This window comes from Anomaloglossus baeobatrachus, chromosome 1 (genome assembly GCF_048569485.1).
Source record: "Anomaloglossus baeobatrachus isolate aAnoBae1 chromosome 1, aAnoBae1.hap1, whole genome shotgun sequence".
Classification (NCBI taxonomy): Eukaryota; Metazoa; Chordata; class Amphibia; order Anura; family Aromobatidae; genus Anomaloglossus; species Anomaloglossus baeobatrachus.
The window spans coordinates 937,686,430-937,705,903 of NC_134353.1; the positions used below are offsets into that span (position 1 = coordinate 937,686,430).

The following is a 19,474-nucleotide window of genomic DNA, read 5'->3' on the forward strand; positions in this document are numbered from 1 at the left end:
TGGTCCAGATTCCTTCCCGCTCGTTGTGCCCACTAGTGCTTGTGCAGATTTCCGGACTGTGGGCTCTATAGTTGTATATTTCCTCCCATCCCATAGATTGTCTGGAATCTGTGCCCCGCCGGACGTCTTCCTTGCCTGGTAACGTCACATTAGGCCATTAGCTGTTGCTGACAAAGTGCCTGTGATTTCTCCGCCCGCAGCCAACGCAACACAAACACCACTATGGGGGTCAGCAGGGATTTGGCGCCCGGGGGACTCGTATGTGACCACATTTCCTCCTCCGTTATCTCTGGAAGGATGACCCGCTTTATAATTAGACCAGTGAAAGTCATTAGTGGCAATAGACTTGGCACCCCGCCATTGGGTTTTAAGGGGGGGGAACAATTCCTTGTAAATTTGACATTGAGACGGAATCAGTAGGGTCAATGGAAGACAGAAATCCATCAGCGATCAATGGTGGGGGATTGTTCAGCTAGCCGCTCATGAGACCCCACCGCTCCCATTGTTCATGGGTTTTTAACTTTTCAGTGACCAAAGGTGAAAAGCCGCTGCTGGAAATTTCTGTCATCCGCTAATCTTCCACTTTTGGAAAAAAACATCAGGTCACAATGTAAGTTAACACTATCGTGATTGTCAAAGTTCTAAAAACGGAATTCCATAGTGATACATTGTAACAAACCAGCAGAGATCTAAGCAGCTGCTGATGTGTTGAGCTCACAGAGCGTTGTCTGCACTGGATACAATTGTATCAACTGAAGGCAGGACCTCATAGGAATTGCTTTTGGTGTTCTCATTCACTGACTGTAAACACTTATCTTGTTAACCATAGGGAACTAAAATGTAAACCTTTCTGAAACTGTCTAACTTCCCTCCTCTGTACAAACATGTTTTCTGTCTGTAGGGATGACTAGCATCGAGGGAATTTCCTAATTCAGCTTATTGAAGGGATGTGACTCAGCTGCAGTGTGTGTGTCTGGGGAGAGAGGTGCCGCAGTGTGTGTGTGTCTGGGGAGAGAGCTGCCGCAGTGTGTGTGTGTGTCTGGGGAGAGAGCTGCCGCAGTGTGTGTGTGTGTGTGTCTGGGGAGAGAGCTGCCGCAGTGTGTGTCTGGGGAGAGAGCTGCCGCAGTGTGTGTGTGTGTGGAGAGAGGTGCCGCAGTGTGTGTCTGGAGAGAGAGCTGCTGCAGTGTGTGTGTGTGTGTGTGGAGAGAGATGCCGCAGTGTGTGTCTGGAGAGAGAGCTGCCGCAGTGTGTGTGTGTGTGTGTGTGTGTGTCTGGGGAGAGAGCTGCCGCAGTGTGTGTGTGTGTGTCTGGAGAGAGGTGCCGCAGTGTGTGTGTCGAGAGAGAGCTGCTGCAGTGTGTGTGTGTGTCTGGGGAGAGAGCTGCCGCAGTGTGTGTGTGTGTGTGTGGAGAGAGCTGCCGCAGTGTGTGTGTGTGTCTGGGGAGAGAGCTGCCGCAGTGTGTGTGTGTGTGTGTGTGGAGAGAGCTGCCGCAGTGTGTGTGTGTGTCTGGGGAGAGAGCTGCTGCAGTGTGTGTGTGTGTCTGGGGAGAGAGCTGCCGCAGTGTGTGTGTGTGTGTGTCTGGGGAGAGAGCTGCCGCAGTGTGTGTGTGTGTCTGGGGAGAGAGCTGCCGCAGTGTGTGTGTGTGTCTGGGGAGAGAGCTGCCGCAGTGTGTGTGTGTGTGTCTGGGGAGAGAGCTGCCGCAGTGTGTGTGTGTGTGTCTGGGGAGAGAGCTGCCGCAGTGTGTGTGTGTGTCTGGAGAGAGAGCTGCTGCAGTGTGTGTGTGTGTCTGGGGAGAGAGCTGCTGCAGTGTGTGTGTGTGTGTCTGGGGAGAGAGCTGCCGCAGTGTGTGTGTGTGTGTCTGGGGAGAGAGCTGCCGCAGTGTGTGTGTGTGTCTGGAGAGAGAGCTGCCGCAGTGTGTGTGTGTGTGTGGAGAGAGGTGCCGCAGTGTGTGTGTGTGTGTGTGTGTGTGTGTGTCTCTGGAGAGAGAGCTGCCGCAGTGTGTGTGTGTGGAGAGAGCTGCCGCAGTGTGTGTGTGTGTGTGTGTGTGTGTGTGGAGAGAGCTGCCGCAGTGTGTGTGTGTGTGTGTGTCTGGGGAGAGAGGTGCCGCAGTGTGTGTGTGTGTGTGTGTGTGTGGAGAGAGCTGCTGCAGTGTGTGTGTGTGTCTGGGGAGAGCTGCTGCAGTGTGTGTGTGTGTGTCTGGGGAGAGAGCTGCCGCAGTGTGTGTGTGTGTGTCTGGGGAGAGAGCTGCTGCAGTGTGTGTGTCTGGGGAGAGACCTGCCGCAGTGTGTGTGTGTGTGTGTGTGTGTGTGTCTGGAGAGAGAGCTGCCGCAGTGTGTGTGTGTCTGGGGAGAGAGCTGCCGCAGTGTGTGTGTGTCTGGAGAGAGAGCTGCCGCAGTGTGTGTGTGTGTGTCTGGGGAGAGAGCTGCCGCAGTGTGTGTGTGTGTGTGTCTGGGGAGAGCTGCCGCAGTGTGTGTGTGTCTGGAGAGAGAGCTGCTGCAGTGTGTGTGTGTCTGGGGAGAGAGCTGCCGCAGTGTGTGTGTGTGTGTGTGTGTGTGTGTGTGTGTGTGTGTGTGTGGAGAGAGGTGCCGCAGTGTGTGTGTGTGTGTGTGTGTGTGTCTGGAGAGAGAGCTGCTGCAGTGTGTGTGTGTCTGGGGAGAGAGCTGCCGCAGTGTGTGTGTGTGTGTGTGTCTGGAGAGAGAGCTGCCGCAGTGTGTGTGTATGTGTGTGTGGAGAGAGGTGCCGCAGTGTGTGTGTGTGTGTGTGTGTCTGGAGAGAGAGCTGCCGCAGTGTGTGTGTGTCTGGAGAGAGAGGTGCCGCAGTGTGTGTGTGTCTGGAGAGAGAGCTGCTGCAGTGTGTGTGTCTGGGGAGAGAGCTGCCGCAGTGTGTGTGTGTGTGTGTCTGGGGAGAGAGCTGCCGTGTGTGTGTGTGTGTGTTTGTGTCTGGGGAGAGAGGTGCCGCAGTGTGTGTGTCTGGAGAGAGAGCTGCCGCAGTGTGTGTGTGTGGAGAGAGCTGCCGCAGTGTGTGTGTCTGGGGAGAGAGCTGCCGCAGTGTGTGTGTGTCTGGGGAGAGAGCTGCTGCAGTGTGTGTGTGTGTCTGGAGAGAGAGCTGCCGCAGTGTGTGTGTGTGTGTGTGTGTGTGTGTGTGTGTGTGTGTGTCTGGAGAGAGAGCTGCCGCAGTGAGTGTGTGTGTCTGGAGAGAGAGCTGCCGCAGTGAGTGTGTGTGTCTGGGGGGAGAGCTGCCGCAGTGTGTGTGTGTGTGTGTCTGGGGAGAGAGCTGCCGCAGTGTGTGTGTGTGTCTGGGGAGAGAGCTGCCGCAGTGTGTGTGTCTGGGGAGAGAGCTGCCGCAGTGTGTGTGTCTGGGGAGAGAGCTGCTGCAGTGTGTGTGTGTGTCTGGAGAGAGAGGTGCCGCAGTGTGTGTGTGTGTGTGTGTGTGGAGAGAGGTGCCGCAGTGTGTGTGTGTGTGTCTGGAGAGAGAGCTGCTGCAGTGTGTGTATGTGTCTGGGGAGAGAGCTGCTGCAGTGTGTGTGTGTCTGGGGAGAGAGCTGCCGCAGTGTGTGTGTGTGTGTGTCTGGAGAGAGAGCTGCCGCAGTGTGTGTGTGTGTGTGGAGAGAGGTGCCGCAGTGTGTGTGTGTGTGTGTCTGGAGAGAGAGCTGCCGCAGTGTGTGTGTGTCTGGAGAGAGAGGTGCCGCAGTGTGTGTGTCTGGAGAGAGAGCTGCCGCAGTGTGTGTGTGTGTGTCTGGGGAGAGAGCTGCCGCAGTGTGTGTGTGTGTGTGTGTGTCTGGAGAGAGGTGCCGCAGTGTGTGTGTGTCTGGGGAGAGAGCTGCCGCAGTGTGTGTGTGTGTGTCTGGGGAGAGAGCTGCCGCAGTGTGTGTGTGTGTGTGTGTGTGTGTGTGTGTGGAGAGAGGTGCCGCAGTGTGTGTGTGTGTGTGTGTGTGTGTGTGGAGAGAGCTGCAGCAGTGTGTGTGTGTGTGTGTGTGTGTCTGGAGAGAGAGCTGCTGCAGTGTGTGTGTGGGGAGAGAGCTGCCGCAGTGTGTGTGTGTGTGTGTGTGTGTGTGTCTGGAGAGAGAGCTGCCGCAGTGTGTGTGTGTCTGGAGAGAGAGGTGCCGCAGTGTGTGTGTCTGGAGAGAGAGCTGCTGCAGTGTGTGTGTCTGGGGGAGAGAGCTGCCGCAGTGTGTGTGTGTGTGTGTGTGTGTGTGTGTGTGTCTGGAGAGAGAGCTGCCGCAGTGTGTGTGTGTGTGTGTGTGTGTGTCTGGAGAGAGAGCTGCCGCAGTAAGTGTGTGTGTGTGTCTGGGGGGAGAGCTGCCGCAGTGTGTGTGTGTGTGTGTCTGGGGAGAGCTGCCGCAGTGTGTGTGTGTGTCTGGGGAGAGAGCTGCCGCAGTGTGTGTGTCTGGGGAGAGAGCTGCCGCAGTGTGTGTGTGTCTGGGGAGAGAGCTGCTGCAGTGTGTGTGTGTGTGTGTGTGTCTGGAGAGAGAGGTGCCGCAGTGTGTGTGTCTGGGGAGAGAGCTGCCGCAGTGTGTGTGTGTGTCTGGGGAGAGAGCTGCCGCAGTGTGTGTGTGTGTGTGTGTGTGTGTCTGGGGAGAGAGCTGCCGCAGTGTGTGTGTGTCTGGAGAGAGAGGTGCCGCAGTGTGTGTGTCTGGAGAGAGAGCTGCTGCAGTGTGTGTGTCTGGGGAGAGAGCTGCCGCAGTGTGTGTGTGTGTGTGTGTGTGTGTCTGGGGAGAGAGCTGCCGCAGTGTGTGTGTGTGTGTGTGTTTGTGTCTGGGGAGAGAGGTGCCGCAGTGTGTGTGTCTGGAGAGAGCTGCCGCAGTGTGTGTGTGTGGAGAGAGCTGCCGCAGTGTGTGTGTCTGGGGAGAGAGCTGCCGCAGTGTGTGTGTGTCTGGGGAGAGAGCTGCTGCAGTGTGTGTGTGTGTGTCTGGAGAGAGAGCTGCCGCAGTGTGTGTGTGTGTGTGTCTGGAGAGAGAGGTGCCGCAGTGTGTGTCTGGAGAGAGAGGTGCCGCAGTGTGTGTGTGTGTGGAGAGAGGTGCCGCAGTGTGTGTGTGTGTGTGTCTGGAGAGAGAGCTGCTGCAGTGTGTGTATGTGTCTGGGGAGAGAGCTGCTGCAGTGTGTGTGTGTGTCTGGGGAGAGAGCTGCCGCAGTGTGTGTGTGTGTGTGTGTCTGGAGAGAGAGCTGCTGCAGTGTGTGTATGTGTCTGGGGAGAGAGCTGCTGCAGTGTGTGTGTGTGGAGAGAGGTGCCGCAGTGTGTGTGTGTGTGTCTGGAGAGAGAGGTGCCGCAGTGTGTGTGTCTGGAGAGAGAGCTGCTGCAGTGTGTGTGTCTGGGGAGAGAGCTGCCGCAGTGTGTGTGTGTCTGGGGAGAGAGCTGCCGCAGTGTGTGTGTGTGTGTGTGTGTCTGGAGAGAGGTGCCGCAGTGTGTGTGTCTGGGGAGAGAGCTGCCGCAGTGTGTGTGTGTGTGTGTCTGGGGAGAGAGCTGCCGCAGTGTGTGTGTGTGTGTGTCTGGGGAGAGAGCTGCCGCAGTGTGTGTGTGTGTGTGTGTCTGGGGAGAGAGCTGCCGCAGTGTGTGTGTGTGTGTGTGTTTGTGTCTGGGGAGAGAGGTGCCGCAGTGTGTGTGTCTGGGGAGAGAGCTGCCGCAGTGTGTGTGTGTCTAGGGAGAGAGCTGCTGCAGTGTGTGTGTGTGTGTCTGGAGAGAGAGCTGCTGCAGTGTGTGTGTGTGGAGAGAGCTGCCGCAGTGTGTGTGTGTGTGTGTGTCTGGAGAGAGAGCTGCCGCAGTGTGTGTGTGTGTGTGTGTGTCTGGGGAGAGAGCTGCCGCAGTGTGTGTGTGTGTGTGTGTCTGGGGAGAGAGCTGCCGCAGTGTGTGTGTGTGTGTGTGTGTGTCTGGGGAGAGAGCTGCCGCAGTGTGTGTGTGTGTGTGTGTGTTTGTGTCTGGGGAGAGAGGTGCCGCAGTGTGTGTGTCTGGGGAGAGAGCTGCCGCAGTGTGTGTGTGTCTAGGGAGAGAGCTGCTGCAGTGTGTGTGTGTGTGTCTGGAGAGAGAGCTGCCGCAGTGTGTGTGTGTGTGTGTGTGTCTGGAGAGAGAGCTGCCGCAGTGTGTGTGTGTGTGTGTGTGTCTGGGGAGAGAGCTGCCGCAGTGTGTGTGTGTGTGTGTGTGTCTGGGGAGAGAGCTGCCGCAGTGTGTGTGTGTGTCTGGGGAGAGAGCTGCCGCAGTGTGTGTGTGTCTGGGGAGAGAGCTGCTGCAGTGTGTGTGTGTGTGTCTGGGGAGAGAGCTGCCGCAGTGTGTGTGTGTGTGTCTGGAGAGAGAGGTGCCGCAGTGTGTGTCTGGAGAGAGAGCTGCTGCAGTGTGTGTGTGTGTGTGTGTGTGTCTGGAGAGAGAGGTGCCGCAGTGTGTGTGTGTGGAGAGAGGTGCCGCAGTGTGTGTGTGTGTGTCTGGAGAGAGAGCTGCTGCAGTGTGTGTATGTGTCTGGGGAGAGAGCTGCCGCAGTGTGTGTGTGTGTGTGTGTCTGGGGAGAGAGCTGCCGCAGTGTGTGTGTGTCTGGAGAGAGAGCTGCTGCAGTGTGTGTGTGTGTGTGTGTGTGTCTGGAGAGAGAGCTGCCGCAGTGTGTGTGTGTCTTTGGAGAGAGCTCCCGCAGTGTGTGTGTGTGTCTGGGGAGATAGGTGCCGCAGTGTGTGTGTGTGTGTCTGGGGAGAGAGGTGCCGCAGTGTGTGTGTCTGGGGAGAGAGGTGCCGCAGTGTGTGTGTGTGTGTCTGGGGAGAGAGGTGCCGCAGTGTGTGTGTGTGTGTCTGGGGAGAGAGGTGCCGCAGTGTGTGTGTGTGTCTGGGGAGAGAGGTGCCGCAGTGTGTGTCTGGGGAGAGAGGTGCCGCAGTGTGTGTGTGTGTGTGTGTGTCTGGGGAGAGAGCTGCTGCAGTGTGTGTGTGTGTGTGTGTGTGTCTGGGGAGAGCTGCCGCAGTGTGTGTGTGTCTGGAGAGAGAGCTGCCGCAGTGTGTGTGTGTCTGGGGAGAGAGGTGCCGCAGTGTGTGTGTGTCTGGAGAGAGAGCTGCTGCAGTGTGTGTGTGTGTGTGTGGAGAGAGCTGCCGCAGTGTGTGTGTGTGTGTCTGGGGAGAGAGCTGCCGCAGTGTGTGTGTCTAGGGAGAGAGCTGCCGCAGTGTGTGTGTGTGTCTAGGGAGAGAGCTGCCGCAGTGTGTGTGTGTCTGGGGAGAGAGCTGCCGGAGTGTGTGTGTGTCTGGGGAGAGAGCTGCCGCAGTGTGTGTGTGTCTGGGGAGAGAGCTGCCGCAGTGTGTGTGTGTGTCTGGGGAGAGAGCTGCTGCAGTGTGTGTGTGTGTGTGTGTGTGTGTGTGTGTGTGTGGAGAGAGCTGCCGCAGTGTGTGTGTGTGGAGAGCTGCCGCAGTGTGTGTGTGTGTCTGGGGAGAGAGCTGCCGCAGTGTGTGTGTGTGTCTGGGGAGAGAGCTGCCGCAGTGTGTGTGTGTCTGGGGAGAGAGGTGCTGCAGTGTGTGTGTGTCTGGGGAGAGAGCTGCCGCAGTGTGTGTGTGTGTGTCTGGGGAGAGAGCTGCCGCAGTGTGTGTGTGTGTGTCTGGGGAGAGAGCTGCCGCAGTGTGTGTGTGTGTCTGGGGAGAGAGCTGCCGCAGTGTGTGTGTGTGTCTGGGGAGAGAGCTGCCGCAGTGTGTGTGTGTGTCTGGGGAGAGAGGTGCCGCAGTGTGTGTGTGTGTGTGTGTGTGTCTGGGGAGAGAGCTGCTGCAGTGTGTGTGTGTGTGTGTGTGTGTGTGTGTGTGTGTGTCTGGGGAGAGCTGCCGCAGTGTGTGTGTCTGGAGAGAGAGCTGCCGCAGTGTGTGTGTGTCTGGGGAGAGAGCTGCCGCAGTGTGTGTGTGTGTGTGTCTGGGGAGAGAGCTGCCGCAGTGTGTGTGTGTGTCTGGGGAGAGAGCTGCCGCAGTGTGTGTGTGTGTGTCTGGGGAGAGAGGTGCCGCAGTGTGTGTGTGTGTCTGGGGAGAGAGGTGCCGCAGTGTGTGTGTGTGTGTCTGGGGAGAGAGCTGCTGCAGTGTGTGTGTGTGTGTGTGTGTGTGTGTGTGTCTGGGGAGAGCTGCCGCAGTGTGTGTGTGTCTGGAGAGAGAGCTGCCGCAGTGTGTGTGTGTCTGGGGAGAGAGGTGCCGCAGTGTGTGTGTGTCTGGAGAGAGAGCTGCTGCAGTGTGTGTGTGTGTGGAGAGAGCTGCTGCAGTGTGTGTGTGTGGAGAGAGCTGCCGCAGTGTGTGTGTGTCTGGGGAGAGAGCTGCCGCAGTGTGTGTGTGTCTGGGGAGAGAGCTGCCGCAGTGTGTGTGTGTGTGTGTGTGTGTGTGTGTCTGGGGAGAGAGCTGCCGCAGTGTGTGTGTGTGTCTGGGGAGAGAGGTGCCGCTCTGTGTGTGTGTGTGTGTGTGTGTGTGTGTGTGTGTCTGGGGAGAGAGCTGCCGCTGTGTGTGTGTGTCTGTGGAGAGAGCTGCCGCTGTGTGTGTGTCTGTGGAGAGAGCTGCCGCTGTGTGTGTGTGTCTGGGGAGAGAGCTGCCGCTGTGTGTGTGTGTCTGGGGAGAGAGCTGCCGCTGTGTGTGTGTGTGTGTCTGGGGAGAGAGCTGCCGCTGTGTGTGTGTGTGTGTGTGTGTGTGTCTGGGGAGAGAGGTGCCGCAGTGTGTGTGTGTGTCTGGGGAGAGAGGTGCCGCAGTGTGTGTGTGTGTGTGTGTGTGGGTCTGGGGAGAGAGGTGCCGCAGTGTGTGTGTGTGTGTGTGTGTGGGTCTGGGGAGAGAGGTGCCGCAGTGTGTGTGTGTGTGTGTGTGTGTGTGTCTGGAGAGAGAGCTGCTGCAGTGTGTGTGTGTGTGTGTGTGTGTGTGTCTAGGGAGAGAGCTGCTGCAGTGTGTGTGTGTGTCTAGGGAGAGAGCTGCTGCAGTGTGTGTGTGTGTCTGGAGAGAGAGAGCTGCTGCAGTGTGTGTGTGTCTGGGGAGAGAGCTGCTGCAGTGTGTGTGTGTGTGTGTCTGGGGAGAGAGGTGCCGCAGTGTGTGTGTGTGTGTGTGTCTGGAGAGAGAGCTGCCGCAGTGTGTGTGTGTGTGTCTGGAGAGAGAGGTGCCACAGTGTGTGTGTCTGGAGAGAGAGCTGCTGCAGTGTGTGTGTGTCTGGAGAGAGAGCTGCTGCAGTGTGTGTATGTGTCTGGGGAGAGAGCTGCCGCAGTGTGTGTGTGTGTGTGTGTGTGTGTCTGGAGAGAGAGCTGCTGCAGTGTGTGTGTGTGTGTCTGGGGAGAGAGCTGCTGCAGTGTGTGTGTGTGTCTGGGGAGAGAGCTGCCGCAGTGTGTGTGTGTGTGTGTGTGGAGAGAGCTGCCGCTGTGTGTGTGTGTGTGTGTGTGTGTCTGGAGAGAGAGCTGCCGCAGTGTGTGTGTCTGGAGAGAGAGCTGCTGCAGTGTGTGTGTGTCTGTGTGTGTGTGTGTGTGTGTCTGGAGAGAGAGGTGCCGCAGTGTGTGTGTCTGGAGAGAGAGGTGCCGCAGTGTGTGTGTCTGGGGAGAGAGGTGCCGCAGTGTGTGTGTGTGTGTGTGGAGAGAGCTGCCGCAGTGTGTGTGTGTCTGGAGAGAGAGCTGCCGCAGTGTGTGTGTGTGTGTCTGGGGAGAGAGGTGCCGCAGTGTGTGTGTGTGTCTGGGGAGAGAGGTGCCGCTGTGTGTGTGTGTGTGTGTGTGTGTGTCTGGGGAGAGAGGTGCCGCAGTGTGTGTGTGTGTGTGTCTGGGGAGAGAGGTGCCGCAGTGTGTGTGTGTGTGTGTCTGGAGAGAGAGCTGCTGCAGTGTGTGTGTGTGTCTGGGGAGAGAGCTGCCGCAGTGTGTGTGTGTCTGGAGAGAGAGCTGCTGCAGTGTGTGTGTGTGTGTCTGGGGAGAGAGGTGCCGCAGTTTGTGTGTGTGTGTCTGGGGAGAGAGGTGCCGCAGTGTGTGTGTGTGTGTCTGGGGAGAGAGGTGCCGCAGTGTGTGTGTGTGTGTCTGGAGAGAGAGGTGCCGCAGTGTGTGTGTGTGTGTCTGGAGAGAGAGCTGCTGCAGTGTGTGTGTGTGTGTGTCTGGAGAGAGAGGTGCCACAGTGTGTGTGTCTGGAGAGAGAGCTGCTGCAGTGTGTGTGTGTCTGGAGAGAGAGCTGCTGCAGTGTGTGTGTGTCTGGGGAGAGAGCTGCCGCAGTGTGTGTGTGTGTGTGTGTGTCTGGAGAGAGAGCTGCTGCAGTGTGTGTGTGTGTCTGGGGAGAGAGCTGCTGCAGTGTGTGTGTGTGTCTGGGGAGAGAGCTGCCGCAGTGTGTGTGTGTGTGTGGAGAGAGCTGCCGCTGTGTGTGTGTGTGTGTGTGTGTGTGTGTGTCTGGAGAGAGAGCTGCCGCAGTGTGTGTGTCTGGAGAGAGAGCTGCTGCAGTGTGTGTGTGTCTGTGTGTGTGTGTGTGTGTGTGTCTGGAGAGAGAGGTGCCGCAGTGTGTGTGTCTGGAGAGAGAGGTGCCGCAGTGTGTGTGTCTGGGGAGAGAGGTGCCGCAGTGTGTGTGTGTGTGTGTGGAGAGAGCTGCCGCAGTGTGTGTGTGTCTGGAGAGAGAGCTGCCGCAGTGTGTGTGTGTGTGTCTGGGGAGAGAGGTGCCGCAGTGTGTGTGTGTGTCTGGGGAGAGAGGTGCCGCTGTGTGTGTGTGTGTGTGTGTGTGTCTGGGGAGAGAGGTGCCGCAGTGTGTGTGTGTGTGTCTGGGGAGAGAGGTGCCGCAGTGTGTGTGTGTGTGTGTGTGTCTGGAGAGAGAGCTGCTGCAGTGTGTGTGTGTGTCTGGGGAGAGAGCTGCCGCAGTGTGTGTGTGTCTGGAGAGAGAGCTGCTGCAGTGTGTGTGTGTGTGTCTGGGGAGAGAGGTGCCGCAGTTTGTGTGTGTGTGTCTGGGGAGAGAGGTGCCGCAGTGTGTGTGTGTGTGTCTGGGGAGAGAGGTGCCGCAGTGTGTGTGTGTGTGTCTGGAGAGAGAGCTGCTGCAGTGTGTGTGTGTGTGTGTGTGGAGAGAGCTGCTGCAGTGTGTGTGTGGAGAGAGCTGCCGCAGTGTGTGTGTGTGTGTGTGTGTGTCTGGGGAGAGAGCTGCCGCAGTGTGTGTGTGTGTGTGTCTGGGGAGAGAGCTGCCGCAGTGTGTGTGTGTGTGTGTCTGGGGAGAGAGCTGCCTGTGTGTGTGTGTGTGTGTGTGTCTGGAGAGCGATCGTTCTGCAATATAGTGTTAATATTTAAACACATAACCTGCTAATGACACCATCAGTGTAAACAGCTCCCTTATGATGCTTCTGTAGAAATGTCAGAAACCAGACGTATTCCTGATTTGGCCATTTATTACACGGGTGCCTCTTCCTTTCTCTATCGGTAGCACACAATCTGCTGTAGGTGGCAGCCTGTATTCTGCTAATGCTTTTCTCTGTCAGCGCTTGTATAAACTCCTGTATATAGGGGTTTTCCAGTCTTCTTTTAACGCTTCACAGCAACTTTTGCTTATTAACAAAAGAATCCATTCTCCAACACCGCCTCGCCGACCAACTCAAAAAGATGGCGTCCCCCGACCAGCAGTCGCGTAAGTGATGAGTCCGCTGATTGTCTGCAGTCAGATTGGCCGGTGGTCGCGACAATCTCTTCCAGACCGGCGAATATGGTAGATTCCAAAATGGGGCAAGTACGTCAGGATCTGACTACAAATGGTTTGTTTGTTGTCTGTTACCATGGAGACGCAGTTTTTTTTGTTTTTTTTTTTAAAGGGCTTTTTGAATTTTTCATTTAAAAAAAAAATAAAAAATTGGGTAACTCGGCCCCTCTTTAATTGCTTGTCCGGTGACGGTTTTATAGGATTGGTGCAGTTATCGCTGTTTACACTCGTGGAGCCGCGGCCGTGTAATCTCTGCTCTATATTCAGACTTATATTGATGTATTTAAAATTCCTCTCCCGTTAGTCACCGGCTATAAAGGGACGGCCGGGCTCCTTATCCTATGGATGCCGTCATCAGTTTCCACTCGGGGCCATAACGTTGTGCACGGGTCAGGTCTCTCCGGTGGTGGCCTCAGCCATGATTAAAGGACCGCGCTCGTTTTATGAAGCCTCCACATTCCAGTTACTGTTGGTCTTCATGGACAGACGTGCGCATTCTTGTAGAGCTTCATCCTTACAAGACTTTCACTCGTGCAGGGGAGTAGTGTAGCCGTCCCACCGCCCGTCAGTCCCACCGCCCGTCAGTCCCACCGCCCGTCCAGTCCCACCGCCCGTCAGTCCCACCGCCCGGCTTCCTTAAAAGAAGCCCCACCAATTCAATGGGAAGCCGACCACCAAGACACAGGCATGACAAGTGACGGCTACATCCCACCGACACCGAGAACGGATTGACATTATTGGAAGGGTCCCGGCAGATCTAGGAGGAGAAATGTGAGCACTCGCCATCTCTGGGGACCCGGGGTTGCAGTTACTTGGGGTGAGTTCTGTTTGACGGAACTGGTTATGAGGTGGGGGGGGGGACACATGGGGCAGGTCAGGTGCTGTTTTGGGGGGCACTGTGTAGCTGGCACTTGTATAGTGACTTTTGTAATACGCATTGGTAGCCGTTTTTTTTTGGGAACTGTGTGCATGGTTCCTGGCACTGTTATTGTGGCACTATATGGCAGGAACTGTCATGGGGAGGCAGTGGCTGGCTTTGTAATGGAGGAGCACTATATGGTTGGCGTTTGTATGGGGCAAAACTAGAAACTGTGTGGGTGTTTGTTGGTGGCGGGGCGCTGTGTTGGCTGGCTGGTGTCTGGTCGCTGTGTTGGCTGGCTGGTGTCTGGTCGCTGTGTTGGCTGGTTGGTGTCTGGTCGCTGTGTTGGCTGGTTGGTGTCTGGTCGCTGTGTTGGCTGGTTGGTGTCTGGTCGCTGTGTTGGCTGGTTGGTGTCGGGGCGCTGTGTTGGCTGGTTGGTGTCGGGGCGCTGTGTTGGCTGGTTGGTGTCGGGGCGCTGTGTTGGCTGGCTGGTGTCGGGTCGCTGTGTTGGCTGGTTGGTGTCGGGTCGCTGTGTTGGCTGGCTGGTGGCGGGGCGCTGTGTTGGCTGGCTGGTGTCGGGGCGCTGTGTTGGCTGGCTGGTGTCGGGGCGCTGTGTTGGCTGGCTGGTGGCGGGGCGCTGTGTTGGCTGGCTGGTGGCGGGGCGCTGGTGTTGGCTGGCTGGTGGCGGGGCGCTGTGTTGGCTGGCTGGTGGCGGGGCGCTGTGTTGGCTGGCTGGTGGCGGGGCGCTGTGTTGGCTGGCTGGTGGCGGGGCGCTGTGTTGGCTGGCTGGTGGCGGGGCGCTGTGTTGGCTGGCTGTGGCGGGGCGCTGTGTTGGCTGGCTGCTGGCGGGGCGCTGTGTTGGCTGGTTGGTGTCGGGGGGCGCTGTGTTGGCTGGTTGGTGTCGGGGCGCTGTGTTGGCTGGCTGGTGGCGGGGCGCTGTGTTGGCTGGCTGGTGGCGGGGCGCTGTGTTGGCTGGCTGGTGGCGGGGCGCTGTGTTGGCTGGTATAAGGGGCATTGTGCCGGTTACACTACTATGGAGGAAGGGGAAACTGATGCAGACATTGTTACAAGGGCCCTGTTTTTTAGCTGCCACTGGTATGAAGTGGGCAAAGTTACGGGGGCACTGCGTGTCTGGAGAATGTATGAGGGGAATGGTGGCAAGCAATGCTATGAAGGCACTGGCTGGAGTTGGTATGAGGGGTAGGACACTGGGGCAGGCCATGTTATGGGGGTAAGGCACTGCTTATGCTGACATTAGGACCTTGGTACTGTTATGGACACTTTGGGGCATATTTATCGAACTTGGGTAATTTTCTGTCAACTTCCTTTTCATGATTTGAGCCATTGAAATGATTTTTAGAGGACGTGACCTCACTGTATAAGGCTTTGATTAAAGGGGTTGCTCTGCCTTTGGGCTCAAGTCTGCAATGTCTTTGTGACTGCAGACTTGTGAATCCTAACTGTATACAGTGTGCGCACTGTCAGGATTCTCCGGTGTCGGGAGCAGACAGGCACATGATATGTGATTTGTATACTTCGGGCCACATTCCATCTAGACCTATTCGGCCTCACTCAAATCACTTGCGTCTAGTAGGCATGTGACCGCATGTATGCAAATCTCATACTTGTGATCTCGCAGAATGGCTGTTCAAATGAAGCACAGGCGCTCGGTACAGCAAACATTTAAGTGCACCCTCCCACCTGCTTGTTTTCCCTCTATCTACACCCCACTTTTCTTTGATTGACGGCTCTAGTGTCATAGAGGCAAAGAAGGGTGGCGATAGATGGGGAAACAAGCAGGTGGGAAGGTGCACTTGAATGTCTGGCACTGTGTGTGATGCCGAGCGCCTGTGCTTTGTTTGAACAGTCATTCTCTAAGATCACAAGTGTGCGATTTGCATACATACAGTCACATGCCTACTAGACGTCAGTACAAGTGAATTGAGTGAGTTCTGACACGTCTAGTGGGAATGTGGGCAGAGGTATACAAATCGCATACTTAAGCGGGCTTCACACGCAGCGACATCGCTAACGAGATGTCTTTGGGGGTCACGGAAATTCGTGACGCACATCCGGCCTCGTTAGCGACGTCGAAACGCAGGAACGACCGTTAATTATCAAAATTACTTACCTGATCGTTGACGAGTCGTTCCTTCCCGATTATCGTTGCTGTTGCAGGACGCAGGTTGTTCGTGGTTCCTGCGGCAGCGCACATCGCTACGTGTTACACCGCAGGAACGAGGAACCTCACCGTACCTGCGGCCTCCGGCAATGATGAAGGAAGGAGGTGGGGCGGGATGTTCGTCCCGCTCATCTCTGCCCCTCCGCTTCCATTGGACGAACCGCTTAGTGACATCGCTTTTACCCCGCACGAATCGCCCCCTTAGAAAGGAGGCGGGTTCGCCGGCCACAGCGACGTCGCTAGGCAGGTAAGTACGTTTGACGGGTGTTAGCGATATTGTGTGCCACAGGCAGCGATTTGCCCTGACGTACAACCGACGGGGGCGGGTGTGCTTTCACCAGCGGCATCGCTAGCGATATCGCAGCGTGTAAAGCTTGCTTTATGGTCCATTTTTAAGGTGTTTACAAGCCTACGGTGCCCTTAAGCGGCCTTTACACACAACAACATTGCTAGCGAGTGTACCCGCCCCGTCGGTTGTGCGTCACGGGCAAATCGCTGCCCGTGGCGCACAACATCGCTTTACACCCCGTCACACGAGCTTACCTGCCTAGCGACATCGCTGTGGCCGGCGAACCGCCTCCTTTCTAAGGGGGGCGGTTGGTGCGGCGTCACAGCAGCGTCGCTAAGCGCCACCCAATAGAAGAGGAGGGCGGAGATGAGCGGGACGTAACATCCCGCCAACATCCTTCCTTCCTCATTGCGGGCGCCGCAGGTACGGTGCTGTTCCTCATTCCTGCGGTGTCGCACGTAGCGATGTGTGCTGCCGCAGGAACGACGAACAACCTGTGTCCTGCAACGATATTCGGTAAAGGAACGACGTGTCAACGATTAGGTAAGTAATTTTGATCGTTAACGGTCGTTCCTGCGTTTCGACGTCGCTAACGAGGCCGGATGTGTGTCACGAATTCCGTGACCCCGCCGACATCTCGTTAGCGATGTCGCTGCGTATGAAGCCCACTTTAATGCTAAGGACCACCGTGGACAATATGGGAACAAAAAGGTCCACTTTCGAGCACTGACCTAAAGGACGTCTGGGTTGGGGCGAATATTTCTTAGTATCTCGTCTGGAACTTTTGAAAAACTACAACTCCATCACCCGTGCTGTCCGTCACCTTCTTCAGGGCATGGTGGACTACAAATCCCATGTATGGCTGTCTCGCTCCAGGCAGCCCGTGTACAGAGACTATTTGCTGTGGGATGATTTATCCCTCTCGGGCCGGAGCCCGCAGCTGCAGAATGTGAGTGGGGCGATGCCTGCGCCGGCCCATTGTTCGGAGGCTGATGCTGTGTAAAGACTTTCCTCCTGAGATGTCTTTGGCTAAAACCTTGGTTCTTCTGGTTTTCTTTAGAAAACGGGGCCATTCTTCCCACGGCTCCTCTCAAGACATTCCACATTCTTCTTCTAGTCTCCACACAATGGAGTCGCTGGTTACAGTTGGAGCAGATCTAGGTGCACTCTGTGAATAAAATAAGTGTATTAAAGGGATATTTCACCATTAAGCCTACGTTTTACAGCTTGGTAGAGTCAGATTTGGGTACAGATTCCTTCTTATTTGGGTCTGTTTGCACAGTACGGCAGATATTTAGGGGCCATGCACTGGCACACAGGCTCTGTGTAAACTCCTCTGCCATGGGCATAGGGTCTTCATTGGTACCAACAGTCCTTAACACTAGAAGTCCCAGAGAGGGGTCATTTAACATTTCTACCATTGGAACCCTTTGGGACTTCTAGTGTTAATTTGCCCGACTATCTTGATTTTTCGGAAATAAAATGTAGGTGTGTGCTAGGCTAGAAATAAGGTTTGTGTAAATCCCATCCAATAAAGGCCTTTCTCTTCCGGTCCTCGGGGGTGGGAATTAAAACATATCACATTGGTGATTATCTACATGACACCCCCTGGCCGTTCATCACAATCTATGGTTGCCACCAATATGTGATGAAACCGCATCTCACAGCCCCACTCTGACTCCTCTAATACATCGGAGCCACATGATATGGCCTCGTCACTTCCGCCAAGACGTGACTTTCCGCACCCCCAAGGGGTACGTAAGGTCTGATTGGCACAATGCAGCACTGACACTTCCCGTACCTGTGAGCACGGGGAGGGAGACAGTGGGCGGCGCAACATCCAGCTCGACACTGCTATAGCTCCCAACCCGGACAGGCCGACAGACCCTTTTTCACTAGCCCAAGTGAAACCGTGGCCAGCCAGCCCGACAGTCTGCCACCAGTTCCACATTAGATATCAGCCTGGTCCATTAGCAGGACTTTATCAGACCAGAAACCAGCCCAGGTAGCTTGCAAGATTAAACCGAGCTCATGGACATGGGATTCATGGATCGAGATAAAAGGAACAACCCAAGATTAAATTTATATAGTTAGTCACTTTAAGGGCACACTAGATAATACACTATATACAAAACTTGATTTACAGATATGTCAGAAATGTAGTTACATGTGAGATATAGGTGCAAGCAGATGTACATATAAATCAGTTACCCGTTCCTGGTGACTAGGCCTGGTGTTGGCTCGGCACAGGGGAGGTGCTGAGTTGCAAATGGTTTTCCTTGGTACTCCCCCCACATGTTTACTGGACGTGACCTCTAAGATGAAACCCTCCAAAATATCCGCGTTAGTTTTTAATAACCTGTGTACCTCTCGCATACCGCCCACCTGGTGACCTATGACAGGGCTGGACATGGGATATACCTTCAGGTTCCATTCTAGAGAATTCTGAAATGGCAGCTTTCCTCTTTTTCACCTTTCACCTCTTAGCATCCCATGTGGAAAATATTACCATCATGTTTCCTATTATGATTTTATCTATCCATAGCTAGGAAACCTGATGTGTCTATTGTCTTCCAGTGGTTCGTTATTAACTATGGACTAATACTCACTTCCCACAACTATGGCAAAATGTGTTTAAATGCTTCCTGCTGTTCTGAGGCTGGAAACATGCCTACCATAGTTGTGGGAGCTATACACACCCCAGTATCATCATTTTTACCTGGGTGGCTGTCTGTATGTAGGTCCCCTTTTGAAACTTCTCTGGAACTAGCAATCGCCCACCTCCTTCCCTAGCTGAATTACTTTGTCACCAGGGGGTACTGCTGTGCTCGGGGGCATCTTCCTCATTATAATTACTTTCACTCCTTACCATTTGTTCCAGAATAAAGGTATTGGATTTCTATCCTGAATCTGGTGACCTCAGGTCAGGATGTGTCGAGACATGTATGATTGGCAGGTGGACTGGCATGTATGGATATACCATATTCATCACAGTGGTGATGGTAGAAGGCTCCATTTTTACTATTGTTCAGATATTTTTTTCATCATGTCTCATTATATGGAAATGTGCAGACATTGAAGCAGCAGGGTGTGCCAGAAGGTGTGAGCTCAGTGATCAGAAGTTTTAATGGACCTAAAGAAAATGGATCAGTGAGAGTCCATCCCCCAAGGACCCATAGTAATGTTACAAGGTCGCTTAGACTGTTCACTGTGGCGCTCCTGTCCACGTCATCAAGTGGATGGCGCTATGCTGCCAATCCCTACACCGGGGTGTGACACTGCGCGAAGAAAGGGAGCCAAATAATTAGAATAAATAATTGAGCCCCCTGCAATCCCACCTAAAGCATTGGGGTGTATAGAAACCTGTATGTTCGGAGGGATGGGGTCGTATTTTTGCATCATTATTTGTGGGGTTAACTCATTTTTATTTGATTTTTACAGGATTTAAAGGACCGTAAAGCTTGGAAGACTTGAATGGACAAATCATGAAGAGCTTAAAGGCAAAGTTTCGGAAAAGTGATGTAAGTGTCCAATCCTGATTGAGTCTCCTTGGATTACGTAATGTAGTGTACCACGAAAACTGTTCTAAAAAGCCGCCCTGATAGTCCTCTATATTACACCTCTTGTTCCCTCTTTACAATTCAGGCTGAAAAGAGGAACTTTTCTTCATGTTATCACCTTTCTCTTTATCTAATCCCAGTGTGTAACTCTCATTTGTTCCCCTGTGAAGCTTTGAGTGACCCTTCTCCTAAAAAAGGGAGTTGAGGACCTCTTTTCAGGTTATCACCCTTTTTACCAGTATGTCTGGTCAAACCCCTCAAACTAAGCTTTTATTGATCTTTTTAAAGGAAGGACAGGAACTTTTTCATGTTCTCACCCTTTTCACCAATCTATCTGCTCAAGTCCCTCAAATTAAGCTTTTCGTGATCCCTCAATGGAAGCACAGGAACCTTTTCTCATGTTATCACCCTTTTTACCAATTTTTCTGTTCAAACCTCTTAAGGTGTTGGCCACTACTTGGGAACCTCTGCTTGTTCACCCCCGCAAAAATAAATAGCTGCTCATGACAAGAGAAGACTGTAACAGATTGAGATTACGAAGAGGGATGATAACATGAAGAAAAGTTCTTGCATTTCCCATGAGGTCACTGGAGACTGTATGGGGAAGAGATGACCTCAACTTCATTCATTATAAGAAGGGTGATAACATGGGGAAAAAAAGGTCCTGTGCGTCCTTTGAGGGATCACTGAAAGATTAAAGGGGTTGACCTCAAATTAAGCTTTTGGTGATCCCTCAATCAAGAAATTTGTGGAGAGAAAAGCGCATATAGGGTCTTACCCCAGTATATAAGGGGTGGGAGGAGGGTGAAACTACTCACCAGATGTCGTTGTGAGAGTCACAACAACTGTAATCGCATGTAGAATCTGATCCAAGGCTGCAGCCACCCAAAGGGCAGAAAACAGAGAGCAAAAGAGAGGGGTGTTTGATACTGCGCCAAAGGATCACAGGAACAGATGTTTAGATTAATGCATCTTTATTTCATCCAGGTCTACG

General features: G+C 54.5%; 1 protein-coding gene across 4 annotated transcripts in view; it reads left to right on the forward strand.

Moving 5' to 3' along the window:
* Positions 1 to 19,474, forward strand: part of RAI14 (retinoic acid induced 14) — a 140,347-nt gene that overhangs the window by 27,254 nt on the left and 93,619 nt on the right. For all 4 annotated transcript variants that reach the window (XM_075328363.1, XM_075328379.1, XM_075328371.1 and 1 more), the window contains exon 2: positions 18,362 to 18,441. In XM_075328363.1, coding sequence (XP_075184478.1) covers positions 18,406 to 18,441 — 36 coding nt within the window. In that variant the 5' untranslated portion in view covers positions 18,362 to 18,405. The remainder of the gene's footprint in view (positions 1 to 18,361; positions 18,442 to 19,474) is intronic.